Here is a 27,337-nt window from a genome sequence, read left to right on the forward strand (position 1 = left end):
TAACATAGGCATTTCTATTAAAATCATTTACTTGCCTGTGAGCAGAGTAGATTAAAGGAGTTTAAAATAAAAAACGATTTTGTTTGTGAAGTTTGATTTTGTCAATAATAATCATAAATCAATGTGGTGACTTCAGATGCAAGCAAATAAATAAATAAATAAATAAATAAATAAATAAATAAATAAATAAATAAATAAATAAATAAATAAATAAATAAATAAATAGATAGATAGATAGATAGATAGATAGATAGATAGATAGATACATAGATACATAGATAAATAGATAAACTGTACTTTAAGTCAGGTACATTTTAAATGCCGTGCTCATATAAGTGACTTTGCTAAATAAACATTTTCTTTCTACATTTTATTGGAGAACGTGCTCACGTCTGTCCCCCTTCCGGTGTCGTCCGGTTACTGCGGCGGATGTTGATGTTTTGTTTCGGAATCGGAGCTGAGCGATGTGAACGGTTCCTCTCCGGGACCGCTGCAGGGTGTTTTCCGGACCTTCTCCGTGCTCACTCTCCCCCCGGGCCGAGGCCTCGCTGACCGCAGGGCGTCGTGTCTCTCCCGGCGGCCCTCCCGGGAGGCGCGATGATGGAGGACTTTGACGAGATCTACGAGGAGGAAGAGGAGGAAGAGGAGGACGAGGACAGGGCCGCGGAGGAGCAGCTCCTCAAGTACGCTCCGGACCCGGTGGTGGTGCGAGGGTCCGGCCACGTCACTGTGTAAGCAGCCGGGCGAGGCTCACCGGGGAAGTAGTGGGGTCCACATGAGGGTTTACCGGCACCGTGAGTCGGTGTTCGACGGGGGTCTCGGAGGTTAACCGCCGCTGCTGGTGACCTAGCGGAGCAGCTAGCTGCTAACTTAGCACCGAGCGAACTCTTGGAGTTAGCAGGAGTGGCTCCACACACTCTGCTTTCTTTTCTAACTGCACTGACACACACTTCTAATTCAACTATAAAACTAATAACACTTATTTAAGCTGCTGTCACGTCGGTACTGTGTGTATCGGCCCCACTTTTAGAGGGTTCTTCTATCGAGCATGGAAACTAAGGATGCCATGAAGAGACACATGATGGATCAAATGTTACATGTCAGATACTTTCAAAATATACACATTGAAAGCAAAAAAAGCATTTAAAAAAAAAAAAAAAAAACAGGCCAGTATATATGCACTAATTTGTGTTTATTTACTTTAGTCATTAAAAGAAAATAGGCTTATATTCCAATCTGCTCTGAAATTGAGGTAAACGGTACCTGGGGATGGGGTTTCTCTAATCATTTATTTAACATATCAGAAAGAAGTGTTTATTTTCATTAAGCAAGCAAGTTTATTCGTAAAGCCACAGTCGGCCAAAGTGCAGTACAAGAGAATAAATAATACGGAAAATTGCACAATTAGCACTTTATAAAATGGATGAGCCATATAGACAATACAAAGAAAACAAACGCAGTAGAAACTAATTAAGGATAAAAATACTGGTGATATTAAAGGCACTAAAAGATAGGGGAAACCATGTCCAAGGCCGAAGTAACCATCCTGTTTAATTGAATTGACCATCTTTAATGCCATTATATGTCACATAATGAAATGACACCTCTTTCACCTCACAGTGAGAAGGTCGTCTGTTCAAATACTGGCCGGACCTTTCTGTGTGAAGTTTGCATGTTCTCCCCCCTGCGTGTGTGGGTTTCATCCACGTACTTTAGTTTCCTCCCACAGTCCAAACAAAAAACACAAAACAGGCAAGTGAGGTTGATTGGTGATGAAGCAGTATAGAAAAAGCATCGATTTAGAGAATAAAAAAAAAATAATGGACAAATTGTACACTTAAGACAAATTATCAGGTCACATGAATCAGGATTTGCATGTGACAGAGATTAAAAACGCTAGTGTGCAGGTCAACGTTTATTTAATGATCTGATGGCTCAAGGATAAAAATTGTTTAAAAGTCTGAATGTGTGAGCCTTCATCAAGCTGTAGCGCCTGCCAGAAGGCATCAGTTGTAAGGTGATGACGAGCTGGGTGGGAGGGGTCTTTGAGGATAGCGAGCTGTTAATCATCTGTGTTAGTGTTCAACAAGGTGGATAACTTGAACCCTTTTAGTTAAATGTCAGTGGTTTATTATTGAATTAAAGGCTTGAATCCAATAATAAACAATTGATTGGCATACATGAGGTTCTGCCACAGACAGCATGGAACAATATTCTAATCATGTAAATAAATAATGATCTTGCACATTACATTTAACAGGGAAACCTTGGTTCAATTAGATACAAGACATGTTACAGGCTCCAATGAAACACTATCAACCCCAAAAATTATTTCGAACGTTCTGAAGTTCAGTGTGGTATAGTTAGTACATGATTTGTATTGTCTGCTTGACTCAACCTCTCCAAACACCACTTGTTTGTTTTAACCATCAGTCAACATCGTTAATGAAATGCATCACAGACAGACTCAGACCTTCCATTGTATTACTTTTTTCTCTTTAACATTGACGTGTAACAAAGACCAAAACGTTTTGGGTTTAATTGTGAGACTAGAATGAATGATAAGTTCAATTGGCATTAAATAAATGTCATTTCTTCTGATGTTGTAGCCATTTGATAACTTTTTTGCTACCACCTCGATTGTGGAATGGTTCACTTTAGCCGCAGACTCTCCTCCCATCTGATCACTTTCACTACAGGAAGCCATTTCTGCAAAGCAGCACCGTGTTTTGATGCTGCAATTCTTGGATATTGTGTTTAGTTTTTTTGAGGTAGACTGAGGCATCCAAAGTTAGCGTCACCCTCTGAGTTTCGGTGTAAACTGATCATCACTCTTGCTTACATTATAAACAGTGTTTGTTTTGTTTTTTTTATCTTCCTCACTGTCTCCATATTAAATTGTAGCACCAAGCTATTATTTAGAATTGAAAATACAGTAACGACAAGAAATCTTCCGGGTACTCCAGTTCAATTTATGACGCTTCTCCTGTTTTTTTTTTTTGCCGTCTTGTAATCCCTTAAATAATTCACTTGTATCAGATGCTTCTTCTTTTAATGATGCCACAACAGTCTGACTTCATTATCTGGCGTCTGACATAAACTACGACTCGCAAGCTCTGGCCTGATACAAGAACAACAACAATGTGCTTGTACTACTTATACTGTTGAGTAAACAATACACCCTGACGTCTCGTCTGTTCTCTCCACAGGTTTGGGCTTAGTAACAAATTTGAATCAGAATTTCCTTCAGCACTCACAGGAAAGGTAAGTGTTTGTCGGGGCAATAGAACATACACATTTCTCATTTGCTCAATGCGTTATAAATATAAACTTCTTTGAACAAGTATTTATTATACTTTTTAAAAATTCACATTGACAATATTTGGAGCAAAAATCTGTGCAAAAATGTTGATATAAACATAAAGAAGCACCTTCCTTCAAATAAGTTACATTCACAAGTGACATGGAAAAAGCTCCACGAAGAGGATAAAATTACTTTGACCTTTTTTTTTTTTTTCTAAGATGTTTTCACGCCAACATCTTTCCTCCCTATATAGCGTACACCGGGCTATTCAGGCATATGAATAACACTAAGCCAGCTATTTCCAACATGTGTACCTTGTTTAGGTGGCACCAGAGGAATTCAAAGCCAGTATCAACCGTGTAAACAGCTGCCTGAGGAAGACGCTGCCGGTCAACGTGCGGTGGCTCCTGTGTGGCTGCCTCTGCTGCTGTTGCACGCTGGGCTTCAGTTTGTGGCCTGTTATCTGCCTCAGCAAGAGGGTGAGAGTCCCATCTGCGCCGCGCTTCACTCATGTCCACCAGATCGCCACCAGTTAATCCAAGATGAGCGTCCCATGCGCCACACTGCAGCAGACCACTGACCATGTGTAGTTAAGGTTAACTATAAATAGGATAGGTTAAATGACCTGATGTGACTTTGGTTTTCCAGACAAGAAGATCGATAGAGAAGCTTTTGGAGTGGGAGAACACCAGACTATACCACAAGGTGAGCTGTGACACGATACGTATCGATTGTGGACTTGTGTTCACGTGTGACGTGAAACTCACCGGAGCACTTTTGCATCCTGTTTTCAGTTGTGTTTGCATTGGAGGCTAAGTAAAAGGAAGTGTGAAACCAACAACATGATGGAATATGTAAGTATAAGCTGGTTGCAGTGAATGCTGCAGAACACTGTGAGATAATCGCTGTCTTTTGTTGCCACCGGCACAATTCTAATTATAAAGTTGTTTTTTTTGTTATAATCCAGCTGTAATATCTGCACACAGGTATGGTACTGTACAGTTTCTCCAGATTAAATGTAAATCCCCCGACAAATTGTGTGATAGTAGCAGTTTTATAAGCTTATATAATTTCATAAACTTGGTACGACAGTAAGTTCTGCTACTTACTTCACTTGTATTATCCGATCCAACATCTCCGTACACCACTGGTGGCTTTAGTGTGTAAATAAACAAAGCTACAGAGGACAAGCTTGTTATGGAAGCAGAAAGGAAACGTCTATATCTGTTTGAGAATCTGTAAATTAATTGTTTTGGTTGTGAGCAGGACTGCATATTATTATCTCTCAAGTTTATTTTCCTTCTGTGATCGATTGAGCTTAAAGACTGTGGAACAGTTTCAGAATTTCTGAAGTGCCAGATGGGAACAGAATGCCGGGGAGCTTTTGTTGATCTTAGGTAGTGCGACTCCGTGGTACCGTTTCAGACGCGGTAACATTTTCTGATCCTCATTAAAATTACGTTCGACAATAATCCGAACTGCTAAGGCCTGGCGGGGATTTGGTTTCCACCCACCAGCCAGCGAAGAAGCTCTGGGTGAGCTGTGACATTAATAGACTTGATCATGATACTGCAGATATTCTTTGAACATGATACGACCGCGAGCGAGGCCTGCACATCACTCTTAACACTGTGGCCTTGTATGACCTGAAAGGTGATCGCAACTTTGACTACTAAGTAACTCCTGTAATGCTGTAACAGTAAACACTCACTCACAATATTTTCTTGTTTCTTGTTACCTGCAGGTAATCCTAATAGAATTCCTACCTAAGATCCCCATCTTCAGACCGGACTAGGCTGACTGCAGCTGAAGTCAACTCTGTCACAACGGCTGTAAAGCTCCTGAATAACTCCCCCTGCTAAAATACTCCAGTATTTGTGTTTACACTGATCCTCCCATTTTCCTCTTCGGCCTCTTCCCTCCTCGCATACCTTCTCTACAGCCTTGTTTACAAATCCAGCCGCCCGACACTTGTTCTTGGAGCGAGTCCCGCTTCGAGCGCCGACCTATTGGGCAACCTGGCACATGGTCCTGCTGCCTGGCACCAGGCAGTGGGATGTCAGGACAGAACCAGCAGTGAGACGTGCTAATGGACATTTGAACTAAAGCTGGATGATGGACTCTTAAATGGAGTTCTCTGAGCCACAACTGGAATATCTGTCACTTTTTCTTTTTTCTTCCCCAACCTAAGCACATGGCACAGTTAGAACGTCATAAAACACCTTTCATACGTCACACCGCCAACATCACCTGCAAAAAAAAAAAAAACTACACCCCAGTGCTTTTGTAACAGGTGGTTTGGTACTGGAGGTCCTCATGAGAGGCTGCGGAAGCAGCAGAACTTACTCGGAACTCCAAAGGAGCCTTCATCCCAATCCAGAGTGGTATTACAGGGACGCACCGGGCCAGAGGCCGGAACAGACGAACGTTACAGCCTTGCCCTTCACTCCCCAGACGTCCTCCTTTCATTCACGGCTCCGCACTTCTCTGTGCATCACGCTGACCCAGTGACAATCACACACTCTGACTCTACTGTCCCTAGTATGAATGGGTGGTGTCCAGGTGACGGGCGGTTTGTCTGCCTCCCAACGTCTTCAGTCACTGTGGAACAGTAAGTTGGGATAGGGCCCACCCAAGATGAAAAGAAAGAAAAGAAATGTTTTTGTATTCCTTTTTTGTTTCTTTTCTTTTTTTTAAGTATCAAATTTTGTTTACTTTCATGTTGAGACAGTTGATGCTATAAAAAGTGTGTGTGTGTGTGTGTGTGTGTGTGTGTGTGTGTGTGTGTGTGTGTGTGTGTGTGTGTGTGTGTGTGTGTGTGTGTGTGTGTGTGTGTGTGTGTGTGTGTGTGTGTGTGTGTGTGTGTGTGTGTGTGTGTGTGTGTGTGTGTGTGTGTGTGTGTGTGTGTGTGTGTGTGTGTGTGTGTGTGTGTGTGTGTGTGTGTCTCAGAGACTTGCAAAAAAAACCAGACAAATCAGATTTGGCAGGGTCTGTGTTTGAAGTATTCTTTAGCCATAACCGCTCTTTATTTGTTTCTGTAATTTATCAAAATGTGTGCATACGTAAAATCGCCCTCACCATTTTTTTTTTTTTTTTTTTTGCAAAGAAATGCCATGGTTTTTTTCTTCCTTCTCTGGTCATGTGTCGACACTAAAGCACACAATCGCTTTGTCAATCGCCTTTATGTGGCCTCTTTGATCTGCTGACCTGCTCGTCGTGCATGTGTTGGAGTTCTGTATGTGGACACGCGTTTGGAAAGTTCCCATATTAACGTGCAGGGTTGGTCCAGGCGAGCCGGGTCCTCCCTGCTCCCTTTTATACGATGTCAGGGTTCTTCATCATGACGCAGGATTACTGAGGTTAGCTCCGAGTACAACCAGGCTCGTTCCAAGTCAGGAATGTCAACGTAAAATTGCACTAATCAACCAGCAGACACTTCCTTCGACGATTTGAAGGCGTGCAGTGGTCAAGTAGCAAAATTAATCCAGTTGCTTACCATTTTCTTTTTCCCCCCTCAGCCTTTGAGCACACAGAACGACCTGTGAATTAACTCTTTATTTGGCATGCGACTGTCTGGTAAATCTCGTATTGCTTCCAGTTTATTCCAAAAATGATCATCCTGTTAATGACACTCAGATATTACATGAATAAATTTAGTCTAGCTTGTGTACATTTTCTTGAATAATTCCATATATTGGCAAAATTGAAGGTGACACTTCTTTGCAAATGAGACACAACTGTTGGACGTTTGTTTGCAATAGCTGATGCGGCAGGTGCGTTGTGGAATCTTATAGAAATTAATTGATAAATTCATCTAATTTAAATAACTAAAAGCTTTTAATTGTGAAATGGTATATATAATATTATATAGTAAGAAAGTAACACCGCTGCATGCGTGTCCTATAAAGGGTTAATTATTAGTAATCTTATGAAAACAAAGTCTGACTAATATAATCCTTATCTGCCAAAGAACCAGACACTGAATTTAGTTATCTAACAAACAATCCTGCTTCATGATAAAGGTGACTTTTTTTTATTTTATTTACATTTTTTATTAACACAAAGCACATCTCATTTAATTCAATGGGGGTTTTTTTGTGTGTTTTTTGTTTAGTTTATTTTTTTTTAACCAGCAAATACAAGGTGTATAATTAAAAGGAGGACATATATATACAGTTAGCTTTTCCAACTCTGCACACCTTTATATAAAAGAAAAAGACATCCAGATCCAGAGACTGTGAGACGTATATCAAGAATTAGAACCAAGCCACTTAGTTTGAGGTCACACTCAGGGGATTATATTAGATACAGGACTAAATGTAGCATTGTAAAATCTCACTGTCAGGTATCTTTCAGAGTCACACCAGGGTGTCAAGTACAGTGTACAGATCACACATTACTTGAATAGTTGCAAAATAATGCATTTGTAGTCTGTTATTATTAAATGCAAAAACAAACAAAAAAAAAAAGGTAAAAACCCCTGAGGAAAGGATGTGTAACTCCTCTGTGGTGGTCCAGCTGAGGTAGTGAAGGAGGGACGTGCACGACGGAACCGCCACAACAGACTTAGTCTTGGTTTGAATGTCGAGAAGACTCAAGGACTCACCGTATTACCGCTAGTTTACTTATTGGTTCGTCCGTCACTTTTCTATATTTTTGCGTGTGGTCCGTTCTGTATAAATCTAAACATAAGGCTGTATGCATATATTTGTGTGTGTGTGTGCGCGTGCGCAGATGCAAGTGTTCTTCATAGTTCTGACTGTGATCAAATCCTGCACAGAAAACGAGTCCTTTTTTTATATTATCTTGAGAGACGGTCAATGCTCTAAAAAGTGTGTGTGTGTGTGTGGTTGTGTGTGTGTACATACATGCAAGAGAGCGATAGATATATGTATGTGACTTATGAGCAGATGTATGTACAGTAATAACCAATAAAACAGACTATGGGCATCATCCTCTATAGCTCAGTGTGCCTGTCTTTATTTTGGGTTTTGTTTTTTAATTCAGTATATCAAATCATGGAAGTCCCATTGTACACAAGTGCAAATACCATAATATTGTAGTCTTTGGGATTTTAAGCGCCACAATACAAACAAATCTGTTGGTATCTGAACGGCCCTTTAGAGCTGGACTGCTTCTGAGTAAATGCAATCTGACTACAACTGGAGGAAAATGACACGCTTGCTCACAAGGCAGCAGTGCACAAGGTGACACAGATTATAAAATCATTTCTAAACTAAACAATATTGTAATTAAACATGGCAGGTTCGCCTTCAATCATCATCAGTCTTGATATTCCAGATGACCTCATTATACTATTTTCCAAACCTTTCAACAAGTCCTCAAAAGGACGCCCAGTTTTTCCTCGCACTGAGAACATAACAAATAAAGGCTTTTGTCAAAATTCTTCAGGTAAACATCCTAAACTTTTTCCAAAATAGCAGGATTGACACCATTCAATGAAGTTCATATGCTTTTATCAAACTAGTTATAGATTCACAGATGCAAGTATTTCCAGTGCTTTCTAGTCATTTGACCTGAGAGGACTTTTCAAAAAAAAAATAAAACTTATACTTATAGGCTTTTTCTCTGTTTTACCTTTTCACAACTGGCCAATGGGGGGAATTAAAAGTATTTTGTCGGTCAGAAGTCTTTCATTGCTACCTTCTTTGTGCCAACGGCAACGTGTCTGATGAGTGTGACTGATGTTAAACTGAGGATGAACATTCCTGACAAAACATATATAACAACGCTGCAACAAAACTATAACGAGGAGTAAAGAAAGTGGACTTCTAAAGTATGATTTCATGAGTTGTGACAATGTCAACCCTATGTATCTGTATTTTTAGTGTTTCTTTTCACCGATTATCTATTCCTGTTAAAGGGATTTCTTTTACAAATTCAAGCAGGATAAAGTTGTCTGGAAGTCAATCCTACTGACACTGAAAGCTTGCAGTGATCTACCAATGTGATTGTACCCTGACCAAAAACAAACACACATAAAATGTCATAAAGACATTTTATTTTTATTTTTTTTCAGCTAGCCTTAGTGCAATTCCATACAGCAAACTCTTAATATAGAAGAAAACGCTTTCACCTCTCTGGATGGAAAAAAAAAAAAAAAAAGCATAGAGTAGATTTGTTTCACCACGTAATCAATTTCATTTGTCTAAGTTCTAAAAAAAAATTTAAATTTCTGTTAGTAATTGTGACAATAAGATTATCCCCTAAGTGACATATTTTCTGAAATATTACAGATTCCTGTTGTTTGTTTAGCTTTTGGCAGCGTCAAGCCACTAGGAGGCAACAACATTCTTTCAGACATCATGTTTGGAATCACACTTGACAAGACTTTCTGTCTGTTTCTTGGTATATATTTAATTCTGAATCATTTCGATTTTACACAAGCTAAGATTTTACGAAGCTTCACCTTCTTTATTATAGCAGAAGTGTTCCTACAGATGAGCGGTTTTTATCATCGACGCATGTCCTTCGTGTCCACGGTGTTAATTCTGCTGAAACTGACTTACAGCACTGGTGACCATTTTCATCAGGATCTGCACTCCATTTTCACTTTTTAAAATCCTTTCCAGTCGATTGATGTCTTCTGAATTCACAGTTCCTGTCCTATAAATGGCCGATGTTTCTTGAGACAAAGATGGATCCGGACAAAAACCTGTGAGACAGACAAGTTTGTTCAATGTATTATGTATTAATGTATTCAATGCACACTAATATTGTGCAACTCGTGCATTTTTAAATAGTTTTGTTCTGTTTATTATATATGGCTGCTGAAGTGAGGAGCAGCTTTTTGTGGAGATACACCGTGGGAGAAACACTTTGGATCGCTGACAGTACAAACCTTTTAGTGGGTCCATGACTGTAGGTGATGGCAAGTCCAGACACTCGACCTGCTTCTTGAAATCTTCAAGCTCGGCGGCGCTCACCGAACTTCTCCTGCCTGAGCGACACAGCGAGAGTGAGCAAAAGGACCTCTGCTCTCAAAATACCAACATTAAACACACTACTAATGCAGGAACACGCCGGTGTGTTTGCGTTACGGTTCGCTAATAATGAGGATTTGTGAAGATCTCTGCCACACATAAACATATTCGCTTTCTGATTTTGGAAACGTTTCATTCTGACCTGTAAATGATAAGATACTTGATGTATATGGAGATGGAAATTTCTCTCTGGTGGAAATTATGTTGCCTGATTGTCATTTGAAATATGACAAGATATCCAAACTATTGACCCTCAAGTAAAAAAAACAACAACTTTAAAACTAATATAGTGTTCAAATAAGATTTTGTCTTAAAAGAGTAAAGACAAACAAACATGAAACATACTGTATCTAGATATACAACTTCAGTGTGTCAGTACTGTTATGAGAAATGAAAAATGACCCGATCTTACTGCCTATACCAGAATAGACTGGATTTCAAGGATATATATGTTTAAAATGGATTTGTTCTGCATTTGGCAGTGACAGAGTTAGGCTCAAAGAAGCACAATGGGATGGTTTTCTCACACTTAATTGCAGCATACTGAATGTTTTTTTTGCCTTACTCAGGAGCTGGAGGCCTTTATATACGCTGGTTCCAAACGTGTTGTTTGAGTAGAAAACAAGGCAGTCAGGACATCGGGTGCTCAGCTGGATGGCTGTTGCCTTGTACGGTTGCACTGGACACACACACACACCCACACACACACCCACACACACACACACACACACACACACACACACACGCACAGAGCAAATGTATTCATATCAGGAACAAATGTCATTGCAGTGCTGACCACAAAGTCCAGATCTGTTTGCAGTTGCATTTGCGCGAGCACGCTTGGTGTCATTGACACTCACCCATAGTGAGAGTGTTGTTGCTTAAGGTCATGTTCAATTGTAACGTGAAGCACAAGCCCATCCTTTGATAAGACAAATTCAATCCTGGTTATTTTCTTTCCTTATGTAGACAACACTTCATCATCAATTCTAAAAAAAAATTCAAAATTGTTGTCTGGATTGAAGAGACAACTTTAAATTCAAAGCTTATATTACATTTTGTGATTCTGGAAATTGCTGAGTTTGTCACTTTCCTCAGCGGCAGTGACGTTCCACCAGGTGCTCTCCACGAGCATCTTCGTGAGTGCCTTGGTTCCCGGCATGTCCGTGCTCTCTGCTATGTATATCCATTTTCCCAGCAGCTGAAACACACAGTTCAGTAATACACCAGGGCGAACAGCAACAAGAGTGGACTCTATGGTTATTTTTTTCATGTAAAATATAAAAGATACTGAGAGTACAGAAGGTAAAGTTATAATCTTAAAAAAATTAAATAAAATAAAAAATCCTGACCCGATCCCTTGATTGGATGTCCAGTGGTTGGATGAGAGTCTCACAGCTGCTTACAGGAGCTGAATGTCCCAGAGACAGCAGGCTGAACGCGGCCACAGCTACACAAACAACCTCCATCACGGCTTTCATGGTGTGAGTCCTTCCAGGCTTTGAAGTGATGCTTTAAAGTCCCAAGGCTCAGCCCACATGGGGTGACCGACTGCCCAGTTGTTTACTTATGTTTTGTAATCTCGATCAAAAGCAACAAAAACAGCTTTTTAAAACTATTATTATTATTATTATTATTATTATTATTATTATTATTATTGCTATTGTTGTTGTTGTTGTTGCTGTTGTTAAGTTATTCAAAAACCTGATCAACCTTGTTTCTCACACGCAGTATGCTCTGCATTCAGAACTGAATAAATGTTGAAATAGTCAAATATGCATGTTTAACGGATTGTTATCAGCGTGAGTGATTAAATAAGAGTTCCAAAGAGAGTTAAACCAATAATACACATGTTTTTGCAAGAAGCAATGTTCTTTTTCTCTTTGTCCTGAATATTTGCAAACTGTGTTTGTTTTTTTGTTTTTTTCAGTTGTCAGAGAAAAAAACATTTAAGGCAAGAAAATAGTTCATCAATTTAGAAAACGTTTTTAGAAAAAGCACACAAAAGCGTTCCCAACTATCAGGACCCGAGAAAGACTACAATACGTGTAGTGAAATAAACAGAAAGTGATTTTGTTCTTGCCTCACAGCGAGAAGGTTGTGGGTTTAAATGCCGGCTGGGCCTTTCTGTGTGGAGTTTGCCTGTGCTAGGGTTTCCTCCTGTAATCCAAAAGCATGCATGTGAGGTGAAATGGTGACCCCTAAACGGCCCCAACATGTGAATGAGTGTTTGTGCTTGTTTGTCCCTCTTTTCAGCTGTGGTGGACCGGCAACCTGTCCTGAGTGTGCCCTGCTCCTCCGTCCATATTGAGCTGGGATTGGCTCCATAGACCCTGCCCGGAATAAAGTGATTTTGTTGAACAGAGTTGTAAATCGTTACATTGGGGAAACTGATTTATTTGTGGAGTCTTTGCGTGCGTCGTCAATTCTTCAGCGTGGAACCTTCCAGCAAAACTTAATATTTAATAACTATTACATGTATTTGTTTGTTCCATTCATATGAAGCTGCATTTTAGATAGATAGATAGATAGATAAATAGATAGATAGATAGATAGATAGATAGATAGATAGATAGATAGATAGATAGATAGATAGATAGATAGATAGATAGATAGATAGATAGATAGATAGATAGATAGATAGATAGATAGATAGATAGATAGATGGATAGATAGATAGATAGATAGATAGATAGATAGATAGATAGATAGATAGATAGATAGATAGATAGATAGATAGATAGATAGATAGATAGATAGATAGATAGATAGATAGATAGATAGATAGATAGATAGATAGATGCAACTTATTCTCACTCTGGCTTCAGTCTGACTCGACTCTTTTATTGCAGACCATATCAAACCTTAACTGCATGTTTGTGTGTGGAGGCAGTTATGAGTACACAGGTTTGTAGAACTGAATTTAATGGAAATGAATTAAATAATAATAAAAAAAAACAGACAAATCAAAGGTGTAACAGTCACAACCATTGCAGAGTACGAAACAAGACTTATTAGATGTTTCAAGCTAAAAAAAAACAAAAAAAACATATTGACTTATCCTCCAAAACCTTAAAAAAACTATTCCTGATCCAACACATTTTGTGAAAATAAAGATGGCTAATGCTACGAACACAGCCATCCTGATCTTATTTCATCTACCATCCGAACAGATCAAAAACAGAATCCAGAAGTCTGGCAACACGGTGCCCCATCTTGTTCGCCAACAAGGAGTTGAGGGCGTTGATCCCATCAGAGTGTGGGATGTCACCTGGGCACATGTCTGTACGCATAAGGACAAAACAAAAAGAAAGAAAGCAAAATAAAAGACACCAAGTGAGCTGAGCAGGAGTTTTTAGAGCAGATAAACATGTGGGAATGAGAAGACGTGTGGAAATACTCACCCGTGTTTGGGTCTGTCATGATGGGCGAAGGCATCCGAAGACATTCAGCTTGTTTTTTCAACAACTCCAGAGCGACGGGCGAAACAGTCCGACTCCTGCCTGGAGAGAAGATTCAGAGAAAATATGAAAAACACACAAATAAATACAAATAGTGATAAAAGAGAACTTTTTTTTTTTTCCTTTTAACTTTTAGATTAACATCCTAAGAGAACGTCACATTAAATACTTGAAAACATCCAAAACTAAGAGAATTTCTTGTAATTTCACAAAGAATCTCTGCTTGCTATAGACTGAGTGTTTCTTACTAAACAGAAGAAGACTGGCAAAACTGTCTTTTCCAGCAATAATTTCCTCGTAGGCGACCAAACAGTCTGAGCACTCAGTTTGGAGGTAGACTTCCTTGAGGAAGAACGGTTCCTCTGTACAAAACACAAAGGAAATTCACAGGAAATTGGTTATGTTTGGCAATAAATAGACCATCTTTGGCTCTTTTTTTTTGTTTTCCACTCACCAATTATCATTGTGTTGTTTTCAAAGGTCACGTTGTAGGATATACTCGAACACGATCCGTATCTGTCAACGAGAAAGTGAAGGCTGCAGCAGATTCTTTTCTTTCTTTCATATTTCAGCTATTTTTCACCAGACGATTCTAGTTTGTTATCAATGTCTGTTTACTCGATTACTGGCGACATGATTGGTGACTTTTTCATCAAACAGCTTGATCTAGTAACTTCACCCAACATTTGATTGAAGCGTTCATGCAGGTAATCCTGAATGCGAGCCACTTTAAAAAATCCCAACTGCATCTTTAGAAGCCATACTTTCTCTAACATGGTCCTGATGAAAAATCAAGGTTGTTTAGAAATAAAGACACGATCACTATAAACAATGGAGGACTTTCTTTGATTAACTGAGGTCCTGCGATCCTCAGCAAAGGGCAGCAGCAACAGTCTCTGCTCAGCCGATGGAGGACATGATTGCATCTTTCTTAGAGGCTTTGCGTTTTCCTGAGAGCACTCTGACTTGGTCCCTACTTGATCTTCTGAGTCTGGAGGATGTTAAGGATGCTGCTCTGGCCGGTCGGGGTGAGGTCCAGAACGACGCTGTTGAGCAGGCGGCCCAGTGATCGGCTCCCTGGGATGTCGGAGCTTGCTGCGATGTAGATCCACCGGCCCAAAATCTAGAGAACAGAAACAGTTTGCAACAATGTAAAGAAACAACATGTATTGATCTGTGATGGCACCGGTATAAAGGAACAGAAATAACTCAACTCTTTATGAGTTCAACTCAGTTGATGACTCTGTATAAGTTGTGATGATATTTATCGTTAATCAGTCTGTATAGCTGCCATAAGTTCAGCCTCTGTAAGGATTGAATATTGACATAAATCCTCAAGATTAACTCAAGTCTCCAAAGTTACCGCAAATGAAGTTAGGTACTACCTTAAATCTGTAACGTTATTATTATTATTATTATTAGTTAATCAACTATTTTTAAGTAGATTTTTAAAAATAACTATGTACATTGTAAACACAATTACTAACTTTAAAATTATAGTCACTTAACTGTCCATACAGTTTATTAATGTTAATGAAGTTATACACAACATCTCAAAATCTACTCATGTTTGCCTCTGACTTGACTCAGCCTGCTCTACTTGAATGAAGTACGAGCCAGTATACGTAGGTATATTAGAGCATTAGTAAGACTATGAACTGGTGCAGTTTTGAGTTCCAAGTCTGGGATTGTGGTCAAATTATGAAGAAAAGAAAAGCACTGCTCAATTGGTAAACTGTTCTGAAGAAATTCAATAAATTGCGAAGGTACACTTTATGTCAGTGTCCACTTGTACGAAAGTCAGATGTTTATTATTTGGAATGATATAGCTGCATCTCAACCAGACCACCCTTGGGTTTCAGGTCAATTATTTTTATGTTCATTCTATTCACAGCATTTTAATTCAGACTGATGACAGCAAAGGGTTACTTCACCTCCCTTCGAATCTACTAAATCTCCTTATATCAACACAGAATATCAATCACTTTCTCGGGTTGAACGGTCAAAACAAAAAAAGTTGCCGGTGATGAAAAGCAAGGCAGCGGAGGACTTACTTCTTCTGTGCTGACGGCTATTGGCTGGAACAAACTCTCACAGCTGCTGAGAGGAGCCGAGTGTCCCAGAGAGAGAAGACTCAGCAACACAACAACACACCTCATCCTCGAGATGTCTCTTTTCTCCGTTACTCAAAAAGGTTTCTATGCTTTCCTCCTCTCCGGTCTGCGTTTGGTCTTCGCATCACCACCCTGCTGCCTGGAAGCAGCATATATATGCATTCATGACACTGTGGGCTGATGTAAGAAAAGTACACAGCCCAGCGGGAGACTTTGACCTGCGGAGGAATGTTGATCCGCTCACAGTCAGCAGGCGATCATGTAGAGGCCGACACACTCACACAGCAGTTAATATGTTTTCCTTAATCTCTCTGATAATCCCGCTCGATCAGTAATAGACACTAAACCCAAACGGGGAATAATCTGTCATTTCCATGTTTCAGTCTTCATTTAGAACCAACAACTCTTGTGTTTCTTATTCATCTGTAGCTGTGCGCAACTTGTAATGCACTGCTGTGTACATTTTTATCTCTCATTCATAAATGTTCAGAAAAAGAAAAGTCCCCCAGTTCATTATACATCAGTGAATGCACACACTTAAACTATAAGCAGGGTGCAACCTCCTCAGTATGCCTCAAAACGGTCCATATGTCACCACTTCAGCTATTAATTTAATTATTATCGAGGGATAAAATGCATCTCCTCTGTATCAAGATTCACGCTACTCCACAATAGCATGTTAAATAATACCAATAAATATTATAAATATAATAATATATCAATACCATTAAAAAACAAATTCATGTTATTTAAAAAAAGAAACGTAATGAAAGCAAAGCTGTAACCTCTCACACACTGACTGTTTTATAACTGAAATCTCTCACTCATGCTGTGCTGGTTAGAAACCTTTATTTTTAACCCTTTCATTCCTATCCTGTCATTGTTTGACCAGATTGAGCGCGAATCGGATTCACCAGTGTCACACACGAGATTCTGTGTTACACGAGATTCTCAGTGCCATCAAAAACACACACCGATATTGATTAAGGTATCGAAAGACGTTCTCATGGAATAAGAGATAGAAACATTAACTTGTTTTATATTTTTCTGAAATTCTACAGATATAAAGTCAAAAATAGGATCTTGTCAATATGGTAGTTGAAGTGAAAGCTAATAGTAATCCTGCAAACTGAAGTATTTCTCATGGATTTTATATAATTTAGAAAGAATTCAAATTAATTTGGTATAATGAAGTTTGTTGGTTTTTACAAAACTGTCATGTATTTATTGCTCTCATGTCCCCTTGTCCAGCCTTGTTTTTCTTAGTTTTTTTAAAAGACGAATGTGCCAGGACACTCAATGGGTGAGAATGTCAACACAGTTGTAAAAACATGGCAGAAGAGCCTTTGTTACAAGACCTGTACAAGAAGTTTGTTTTCATCTCCACCACATTGGGTTGAAAATCATTTAAGTATCAAAATATTGCTTGAAAAGTATCCCTTAAAATATGTGGACTTAATAGCAGTATATAAGGTTGCAAACCACAAACGGGACATTTGATCTCTCATTGGCTTTTATGACTGTTGATGAGGCACAGCTGTGTAGTGGTTTGATTCTCTAGATTCAGTTTCCTGGTTCGAGTCCAGGTTGGGACCGGGTGCCTGAGTATGTTAGTGTAGATTTTGCAGTTTCCTCCCAAAGCCTAAGCGGTGATTAGTAATGACCTGGAGGTTTGCTCTGTGCAGGCCTGCCAGATCAAGCGATCAGTGAGTTTTACCTCATTTTAGGGGCTTTGTACTCAAAAAGCTGCTCCAGCTTGTTGTGTGACTGTGCAAACTGGTACACTGAACGCTTCTTGTAGGACTCAAAAACGGAGACACCCAAAACAACAATATAATCTGAAAAATGCTGGGGGAAAAAAGAAACCTCTAAAATCAGGTAGAAAAACAGTCGAAATCCCAAATTACAATTGAAACTTCGTAATATTTTGTACGCGCTTCAAAACTACTGTTTCTGGCACTTTAGAATCTGTCAGCCTCATTTTAAACTAGTTAAATCACAAAAATGGCTCTTTTGGTCCTAAAGTTTGTGGACCCCTGATTGAAAGTGTCAATAATAGTTTGTATCTACTGTATTGAACTCTGCAGATTAATACATGGAGAAAATTACTGATTTATGACACAAAAACGAGAAAAAAGTCTTATCAAAAGTGTGTTTTTAATTGAACTGAACTGACACTTTCTATAGATGTCTTCGTCAACAAAGGGACAACAAACAAAAGAAGAAAGAGCAAACTACTCTGACATGTGACTTAATGGTCTGAGGGCTGGGGGGGGCGGGGGGGGTCCGTGGTTAAAGACAGACGGAAAGATGGATGAGGAAGACGACCATGCTTCACTTTCACCTCCTTCTCTACGGAGTGATGGTGAGGATGAGCGACGGCGGGCTGGAGGAAAACGGAGAGTGACGAGGCGCATCGATCACTGGGTGACGTGCTGGTTTTGTTGGTCTCCGGCTCGTTTCCTCTCGTTCCGGTCAGCGCGGTGACAGACGGACACACGGACGGAGGACAGACGGGTGGGTGGGTGGGGGTCGTCACTACTCCATGGGCTCCTGGTTCTCAGGGTCTCCGCCGATCTCGCTGGCCTCTTTGCCCTCCTTGCTCCTCTTGCTCTTCTTGTGTTTATGCCTCCGGTGGCTGTCGCCCTCCTCGCTGTCGTGCCTCCGCCTGCTACTGCTGCTAATGGGAGGAGAAGGTTGAGAGTGAGAAAAGGGCAGAGGAGGTGACGGGAGGGGAAATTCAGGGAAGGTGAGAAAGAGGAGACGGATGAAGAGAGACGGAAAGATCGATACGGAATAAAAGAACAGAAATGAGGAGAAACAAACGGAGGAGGAGTGGAGGCGGGACGGTGGTGAATTAGAAGAGGGGGAGTGAAGAGAGAAGACCGAGAGAAACAATGTGCACTACAACAGTTTGGGAAACAGTCACACAAAGACAGCTCGCACTTCCACTCCGCATGATCAAATTTACTGACAACAGCAGATTAAAGTCTGAAAATATCACAGAAATCCTTCAGTGCGTCTGAGAAGACATCATCTGGAGCCGCAAAGGAGAAACGATAGGTGACGTGGCAGCATCAGATCAATGTCTAATGAATCAGGTACTTTGGTAGATTTAGGCTCAGAGAAGGTCTCTGCAGTGTCCCAACGTCAAAAGTGGAAAAGTTTTAATATATGTAAAAGAATATATATAAAAGAATTCTCTCGGATTGAGAAGTTTTATAATAAATGCCATGTCATGAGTTAATCTCTGAGAATCAAGAGTCCATTGACACCAGCTTGAAAGTTTCTCTCTCAGCAGCTCTGAGGCTTCCAGACCCCCAGAGACCAACAGGAGGAGAGGAAGAGCTTCAGAAAAGGAGAAAAAGAACTTAAATATTTCCCTTTCTGGGTTTTTAATCACCGATTCTTATTGTTTTTACGATTATTATCATCCAACACTGTGAACAAGCTGATACATCTTGGATTTCAGAAACATGATGGATCCTGCAAAGCGATCCATAAACAGCCTTCAAAACATAAGTACCTGCGGGAGGACTTGTGGCGGCCCTCCTCCTTCTCTCGGTGCCGCCTCTCTCGGTGCCGCTCCTCTTTCTCTCTGCTCGACCGGTCACGGTGGCGTTCTACGTAGCCGCGCTCCTGATACTCACGGTAGCGATAGCGCTCCTCATCACTACGGCAGCACGGGGAACAAAAACATTTAGCGATCATCATGTTTACCCACTTAGCAAACGGCTCTTTTGTGTTACTGCACTAGTTTCAGAGAATATACGAACAAGTACTGTGTTTTACAGGACTAATTTAAGATATCAGAGCTTTTCAAGAGATAATGGAGGAGCATAACATATTAACATTTTCACCCACCCCCTCCATTTTTCTAAACAAAGAGCCACAACTCTAACAAATAATGAGAACTCTCACCTGGTGTAACCCATCCCTGTAGGACTGTGCTCCCTCTCTCTCTCCCGCTCGTGTGTCCTCTCTCTGGGACGCTCTCTTTCCTTGTCCCTCTTGTCGTCTCGACGGGGATAGTACTCCCAGGGTTTGGTGTTGTCCATCATCGGCGGCCACGGAGGAGGCACACTTCCAGCCATAGGTGGAGGATAAGCACCTGCAAAAGACAAGAACACGCTACGATGTCAGACTTAGAATTTGCATGTTGTAAATTTTAAAAGTAACATTTTGATTCTAGTGACGTGTTGTTTAACACGTCAGATTCTTGCCCTCGTGCACCACGTTACACCTCTCACAGTGAAACTCATTTGTAGTTTAACGGACGTTTGAAAACGAGACATGTGGCTTTGTACCTTGGGGAAAAGGGTACGGAGGAGCAGGGCGTCCATCATAACCTCCAGGGTGACCGCTGTGGAAGCAAAGGGAAGACAGCTTATTGGAGACAAAGTACTTCCATCATCGCAGTGACCACAATGAGGGCGGAGAAGACGTGCTGATGTCGCAGCTGCAAGAGTTCTCTCTACAATTAGATCAGAGTCTTAAAATATATCAACTCACATGATGATTGAAACAGTTTTATCATTCATTACCGTTTACACATGAGGTGAAGAGGGACATGGACGTATTAAGCAACTCGGTTCTAGTCGGAGCATGGGTCGCCTTCAAATGAGTTTTAGTGGTAACTACACAAGGTCAAAAGATAATATTTACCCAGTGATTGAATCAATAAAGGGATTTGTGTTTGCAATAAAGGTTCATAGTTGAACTAATCCGTCTAGCCCGAATCAAATCTTTGGATTCATTAGAGAGAGAGTTACACTTAAAGGTTTTGTATTTGATATTTGTCAACAAACTGAAGGTCAATCTGAAAGAAACACGTGCTCTGATGTGACTTTGAGGCTGTTGCAGTGTTGGGAGTGAGTTACTGCACCGACTGGACTTTAGGTCAGTCAGGGTTTGGCCATGCTCGGACGTCATGACACAATCACGGCACGTGTACATGCAGAAACACAATTTCAAGCATAAACGTGCTTTTGGAGGAGCTGAATCAAACTAGAGGAGCGCCAGCTAAAGAAGTACTGCTGCATCATATTTGAAATTGTATTTGGTTGTTTTCATCATAATATTCTAAAGACGTTGCTTCGTCACTTGTATTTCCTGGAGTAATGATTGAATATCAACAACTGTTTTCTCCTAACTGAGTTTCCGTCAGGTGGTGTGTTTGTTTGAGTGTGTATGCAGCCAAGTTACCCGTCCAGGGTGGGAATGATAGACGGAGGAGGCCCGCTGGGTGGAGGAGGAAAACCAGGAGGCGGGACAGTGATGGGCAACCCTACGAGGGAGAAGAAAGAGCAGATCCATCAAAGGAATTGACGGCAGAACAGACTCAAGTGGACACAGAGTGAGAGCGGAAGGTGAACTTACTGAGCGGATTGGGTGGAGGGATGAGTGGGGGCGCGGTGCTGATGTTTGGCGGCGGGGGGAGAAACGGCGGCGGCGGTATGTTTGGAGGAATTGGTCCAGGTGGGAAGAAGGGGGGTATTTTAGCGGGAGTTGGTTCAGACTCTGAGGTTGAGTGTTCAGAGATCACCTGCACAGCGACAGAAAGACGAGATGAAGAAGAGCAAGTGTGGATGTTTCCATTGCTCAGAGAGAATTCACACTCCCTCCCGCATACCTGGATGTTGTTGCCCTCAAGATTGTGCCTGCGCCGCCCTTCGACCCTGCTGATGGGGGCCAGCTGTCCACCAATCACATCTATGGTGCCACTCGGCTTCCTGTAAATAGAAAAAAGAAGAAAAAAAACAACAAACTGATGAAGATGTTGAGCGACATCCAAAATAAGTGACACGTTCCGGTAGATTCATCCTTCAACAAACACACATGAACTACGAATCAAAGACTGACAACATGTAATAATCCCAAACTACCTTTCCAGTAATATCAATCCGATATCAGCATCATTTTTCCATCATATAAAACACACTACATTCACAAAGAAGTTCAATTAAAATATCACTGGTTAGCCAGATTTTGAAGACAAAGTGAATCTGTCACCTCACCGTCACTATTTATACGACGCTATTCCATAACTGCTTCTCTATTCGTGGAAGATAATCTTTTGATTTCCAATAAATGAATATTGAGACACTGAACACGCCGCCGTGTGTGAAACAACGTGAAAAGCAGCAAGAATCTTTTGTCATAAATTCAGTTTATTAATAAAACCGATCAGACTTCCGCCTTCTTAAAACACAAAATAAAAACAAACTATGCCTCTGACGAAATTACAAAACAAATTGCGTCAAAATAAAAGACATATTTACAAAGACCTAATGCAAGACGGTTTAGAAAAGATAGTGGAACAAAAGTTTTACAATGCATTTGTTTTTTCAAGGACTAAAACAAAAGCAAAATCCAATGAAACCACTCCAATATCCCACTGGCATTAATACTGAATTAAACATGTATGAAGTTTCAGTTCCCTTTCTGCAGCCCTCCTTTGTCCGGACACAGTATTGGTTTATCTAGTCGATATAAAGCAGTAGTGTTACCTGGAGATCTGATTGACGGCAGACTTGTACAGGCTGACGGGGGATGTGAAGTCTGGTTTGGAGATGTGAATGGGCAAAATAGATAAGTCCTTTTCGTTCCCCGTCCGGCCCTGCTGAACCTGGAAAACAGTCAAAACAAGCTCAGGACCACGGCAGACGTCTGTCCCAGTGGCAGGTTTCAAACAGTTTTTAAGAGCATCTAGAGAACACAGCGAAAAGTTCATTTACAACACATACACTGAGAGATTTCAAGTATTTTTTCTGTTTGAATATCATTACTTTAGTAATAAGTCATGAAAATCACCAACAGATCATCTAGTTTCTAAGTTGAAAGGAGATTTAACATGTTTGCAGTGTGACAGTTAACTTTTTCCCAACTGAGCAATAAAGGCCAGAAGTAGGCCTTTTTATTTCTGATAAATACATTTGTGTTTTCCGATCTGAACTATTGCAATACTTTTAGTACAGGGATTTCTTTTTTAAGTGCATTGATGGGCCTATACTAATATGGAATGCTGCACAATTTCATATTATTATAATTCCAAAATTCTTCACAAAATGTACAGTTTGGGCTCCAGTGGCTGTTGGTCGCTTTTAGGATTGATCGTTACTAGAGGATTCTGTGGCATTTAACCTCGTACTTTCCTGAATGTTCGTACTCTCAGGTCCTCTGAAGCCATACTTCTCAACTTACCTTCAATAAAACATTAAAAAAAAAAGTTTGGCGTTATGCTCTTGTGGGTTGGAACAAACTGCCAGCTCACATAAAAGAAACATTTTCTTTAGACCGTTTTATGAAACGGCTGAAGATGTCTTTTGATGACTTTTCCTTTAATGAGCCTTCTGGTTTTAATGTTACCTTCTGCTCGAGTTCCATTGCCTGTATCTGAATGTTTGCTTTTTAAATTACTTTTTATAATATTTTTTTTGTTTTTATTACCATCTTCTGTTTTTCTTTTGATGATTACGGGCTTGTGTTTTACCGTTAGCTTTTTAAATTACTTTTTTATTCATTTCTTAATCTCGTAGCTTCTTTTGAGACTGAGTTTTCTCATTCTATATGGAGTCCTTTAGGATGTACTTTTTTGTACGAGAGGTGCTATGTATACTTGTATTAAATACTGATAAGTACAATAATGTACAAAATTATAAGATCAAAAAAAGAAATCTTACAGTGATTTTACTCGTCACCGAGCCAACCGTCGAGACCTCCAGGCCCATCCGCAGCCTCTTCTGTTTTTCACAGTAAGCCTTCCACGTGTCCTCGTTGAAGCCGTAGTTGAAGTAGTCAGAGAGATCCGCCCCTACAGACAAACACAAGGACGCCTTTTGTGAAATATCAGGGGGGGTCAGAGGTTACTGATTCTGTTCGATCACGGAAGAATATTTCAATTTATGTTCAAAGAAATCCCAACAGAGACTTATAGACCCAGAAGAACCAGGCATTCGCTTGGGGTCTTTGACAGTTATATTGGGTTTTTTTTTGTATTTCATTGCCTTCAGAGAGTGAAAGCTGAAGATAGTGGAGACCACGTCTGATCGAGTCAGGCTGTTTTGACAGTGAATGGAAGACCAATACAATATTCATTCCCTTTTTTTTTTTTTTGATAGAGTAGGTCAAAGTATTGGCACAAGGTATAAAAGCTGTCACAAAATATTAGATTACCACAACTGTTAATTGTAATGTAACTATGTAAAGCACAGCAAAAATTTGGAAAATGAAAAACCTGAAAGAAAACGAAAAAAGCAGAGCAGCAAACTTTTAAAAGTTGTGTTTTGGGATCAGGCACATAAGAAGAAACACACACCTGGTTTCCTCCAGGGTTTCTCTTCAAAAGACTCCATGTCCACCTCCAGCACTGGAACGCCATTAATGTTTCCAGGAGCATCGAGGTCGACTCCCTTCAGCTTCGCAGCTACTGAGACAATTGACAATCATGTTCGTGGAGAGTTTCACAATACAAAATTGCAGCCGACATGTTTGTGTATATCCTTTTAAAAACGCAATGAGGGAATAAAACAGAACAAGTAAAATCATTACAGACACACCTTGTCCATAAGGTCTGGAGCCTGTGGATTTTATGTTGAGGTTGACGGGTGGAGCTCCATAAGATCTGAGAAAATAAATAACATAACAAGTTCAGTTATCAGACTCGCAACTAACTTGGAGCATTTTAAGAAACAAGTTTTGTTCAACATCCTATTAATTCAGAAAAGCTTAACAGTTATTAGTGATTTTTCCCCTTAATTTTACAAAGACTTCACAAAGTAGTTTCTTCATACTAAGTTGCAAGGAATATATTGATGAGGCAAAGGCTTTTTTTATCAACTAAGAATTAAATTAACAATTAAATGTGTTATGGGTGACACAAACATGCTAAAAATGTCACTTAACAAAATACGATAAGGAGACTCAAGTCAACAAAGAGCATTGTTGCATGTTAATTTGGTCCAACGTTCCAAATTGTCCGTATAAACACAAAGCAAATGGAACCATAATGCGAGAACAAATTGACGGAGACCTACGTGTATTGAGGTGCTCCAGTTTTGATGTCACCGATGGTGACGCGGACATCGTCGTCATCGTCATCGCTGTCAGAGTCGCTGTCCCCATCCTCCCCTGCAGCTTCACCTGTTGGCTGGAAAACCAGAAAACACAATAAGACACGCAGCTGTCAGAATCCCCAGGAATAGAAGTCTGACAGAAAGCAACAGAGAAGCACGTAGGCACACAAACAAAAACAACGTTGGCGAAAAAGCTCATGTCAAAAGACATTAGGACTGTGTCCTACCTCTGCAGCCACTCCGTTCCCTGTCGCGTGTGCAGCTGCATCGTCTGTTGAAGCATCGGCAGGTGCACTGCAGAGGGGAGACAACAACATTTATGCTATGTGCAATTACAAGCCAATTAAAAAGAAAAACCACTCAACTTTTATTGGAAACAGTTTCAAAACTATGGAAATACAATGTGATCAAAAATTAAACAACTGTGTTTAAATATTTAGAACCTTCCAGAGGACAGTGTAGTTGTATTCACCTATTTTTAAACAACTTAGAATTTCACTCGACACGTAACATTTTTAATGTTATGATTTACTTAAAATGTAGTGTGTGATGGTGTCTGGGGTCACAAATACCAAGTCAAACTGTGTTCATACCACACTTGTCATGCAGAATGAAGCACTATTGTAGTGTTTCAGTCTGCATGACAAATGTGATACGCTTCACAGACACTGGAAATAATACAGACAATAGCTAAATAAAAACACAACAATAGCTGATAAACTTTAGCGTAATGGAAAATTATGTTTCCAAAGAAGGAAAATGAAATAATAAAAATATTTGCATATATTACAGTGAACCTACATATTTGTGCAGATAAACATTTATCTGCGCATTATCAACTATGACTATATCAGAGGATGAATGTATCCATAACATTTGCATTCATATTTTGACATTTTGGAGGGAAAATGATAGGTCATCGGGTCACATAAACATTTTTAAAATGCAATGTCAAAAGACGAGCAGCACAGTGGTTAGTGTTCGCGCTTCACAGCAGGTCTTTCTGCGTGGAGTTTACGAGCTCTACCAATAGAAAAACATGCATTTGAGAGATCAGCTCTCGCGCCCTGCTCCTCTGAACAAGAAAAAGCAGAATAGAGGATGGATGGATGGAAAACACAATGACTGATTCATATCATGTATAATATTATCATAAGACTCTCTTTAGAAAACAAATGATCAATAAAACTATTAATGTTTAGGTACAGCAAGACAACAAAATAAAAAAAATGACCAAAAGTAGAATATAAAACCAGAGGCGGAGTCTATTTTTAGAGATATTTATGTATATGGGTTCTGTTGAAACTCTAACAGTATTGAATTTACAATTTAACAATTTAATTTTGTGTTCATCAGGTTATTGCTACCTACACGACTTATGAAGAGCTATTCATAATCAGAACAAATCTTTCAGGGGTGTAAACAGATAGATGTGTTTGTTCCATATTTAATGTTAAATCTAAGGTGTTCAGCTGAGGATGGATGTGTTGTTTACCTGACTGCAGCGTTCAGTTTGGCTTCTTCGTCTTCTTCCTTACTCTCAGATTCATCTGAAACAATAAGGAGTACGCTATTTCAAACTTATTCAGCATTATGGACCATCAATAAATACTTGACGAGGTGAATCCAGGAGACAACATTAAAAACGTCAGTGTTGGTGTCATGCGGCTGAAGGCCGACAGGAACCAAGAGGCGCAGCTAGCTTAGCTGCGAGCTAACGCTACCCTCCTCTAACAGCAGGCGGTAGAAACTAAACGTTATTAGTTCACTAGCAATGAGCTGATATGCAGGCTCACGTCTCCACCAATTCATGAGACGGTGGCTGAGGGATGTTTTACCTCCATACAGCCATTCTTCCTCCTCGTCTCCGGCGCTAGCATCACCGGTGGTGGTTTTCTCCGCTTCCTCCGCAGACATGTTGACTCAAACAGGCAGAGCTTCACCACCTCAAAGCCCAACAGCGAGCTTCAGCACAGCTTACAGACACAAATCCAGCAGTAGGGAGACTTCCTTTGGCGGAGAAACGGAGTAGAGAACATAAATTATAACTTCATAGATTCATTTCAGACCTAAGCGAGTCAATTTGACCCAGGAAGAGGCCGGTCGTACCGCTGCCGTCAAAGTGTAGGTGCTGCGAGCAGCGCGCCCCCTGGTGGACCGGATGACTTCTCTCTGACCAAGTAAAACAGGCCGAGTCAGAACGACTGTCATTTAGGGCTTTATTTACAATTTGTTTAAATGTTAAGTAAATATAGATAAACAACTGTTTTACTCCCTGCTTTGTTTTTGTGTTACAGCTCCTGTTTTCAATTAAACTTTATTCCGTTTTATTCATATAGTGCTAAATACAACCATCAGTCATCTCAAGGCACTTATACAG

General features: G+C 40.2%; 4 protein-coding genes across 7 annotated transcripts; 1 reads left to right on the forward strand and 3 right to left on the reverse strand.

Annotated features, from left to right (window-relative positions):
* Positions 1-403: 403 nt before the first annotated feature.
* chic2 (cysteine-rich hydrophobic domain 2) lies at positions 404-6,973 on the forward strand. Its single transcript, XM_080462941.1, has 6 exons — positions 404-731; positions 3,210-3,264; positions 3,628-3,783; positions 3,953-4,009; positions 4,099-4,158; positions 5,049-6,973. Exons 1-6 carry the CDS (start codon positions 598-600, stop codon positions 5,097-5,099), a joined length of 513 nt encoding a protein of 170 aa, XP_080319067.1. The 5' UTR covers positions 404-597; the 3' UTR covers positions 5,100-6,973.
* Positions 6,974-7,431: 458 nt separating this feature from the next.
* On the reverse strand, positions 7,432-11,793 carry LOC308109403 (uncharacterized protein). Its single transcript, XM_080462940.1, has 6 exons — positions 11,661-11,793; positions 11,364-11,509; positions 11,169-11,230; positions 10,874-10,987; positions 10,167-10,265; positions 7,432-9,980 (listed from the first exon to the last, which is right to left on the reverse strand). The coding sequence occupies exons 1-6, from the start codon at positions 11,787-11,789 to the stop codon at positions 9,811-9,813; spliced, it is 720 nt and encodes a 239-aa protein (XP_080319066.1). The 5' UTR covers positions 11,790-11,793; the 3' UTR covers positions 7,432-9,810.
* Positions 11,794-12,687: 894 nt separating this feature from the next.
* Positions 12,688-16,083, reverse strand: LOC308110486 (uncharacterized protein). The gene is made up of 6 exons (XM_080464794.1): positions 15,824-16,083; positions 14,747-14,892; positions 14,224-14,285; positions 14,018-14,131; positions 13,713-13,811; positions 12,688-13,591 (listed from the first exon to the last, which is right to left on the reverse strand). The coding sequence occupies exons 1-6, from the start codon at positions 15,926-15,928 to the stop codon at positions 13,467-13,469; spliced, it is 651 nt and encodes a 216-aa protein (XP_080320920.1). The 5' UTR covers positions 15,929-16,083; the 3' UTR covers positions 12,688-13,466.
* A 1,935-nt stretch (positions 16,084-18,018) lies between these two features.
* fip1l1b (FIP1 like 1b) lies at positions 18,019-27,087 on the reverse strand. Of its 4 annotated transcripts, none has more exons than XM_080464112.1 (15): positions 26,796-27,087; positions 26,453-26,507; positions 25,185-25,251; positions 24,919-25,031; positions 24,442-24,506; positions 24,201-24,308; positions 23,566-23,696; positions 22,393-22,511; positions 21,516-21,615; positions 21,263-21,428; positions 21,089-21,170; positions 20,191-20,246; positions 19,805-19,994; positions 19,410-19,556; positions 18,019-18,560 (listed from the first exon to the last, which is right to left on the reverse strand). In XM_080464112.1, exons 1-15 carry the CDS (start codon positions 26,872-26,874, stop codon positions 18,422-18,424), a joined length of 1,617 nt encoding a protein of 538 aa, XP_080320238.1. In that variant the 5' UTR covers positions 26,875-27,087; the 3' UTR covers positions 18,019-18,421. The 4 variants fall into 4 exon arrangements, with proteins under 4 accessions (XP_080320238.1, XP_080320235.1, XP_080320237.1 ...); XM_080464109.1 differs by having other exon boundaries at positions 18,023-18,563; positions 24,201-24,311; positions 26,796-27,076; XM_080464111.1 differs by having other exon boundaries at positions 18,026-18,563; positions 26,796-27,076.
* Between the last annotated feature and the right edge of the window lie 250 nt (positions 27,088-27,337).

Source organism: Lipophrys pholis, assembly GCF_963383615.2.
Source record: "Lipophrys pholis genome assembly, chromosome: 5".
Classification (NCBI taxonomy): Eukaryota; Metazoa; Chordata; class Actinopteri; order Blenniiformes; family Blenniidae; genus Lipophrys; species Lipophrys pholis.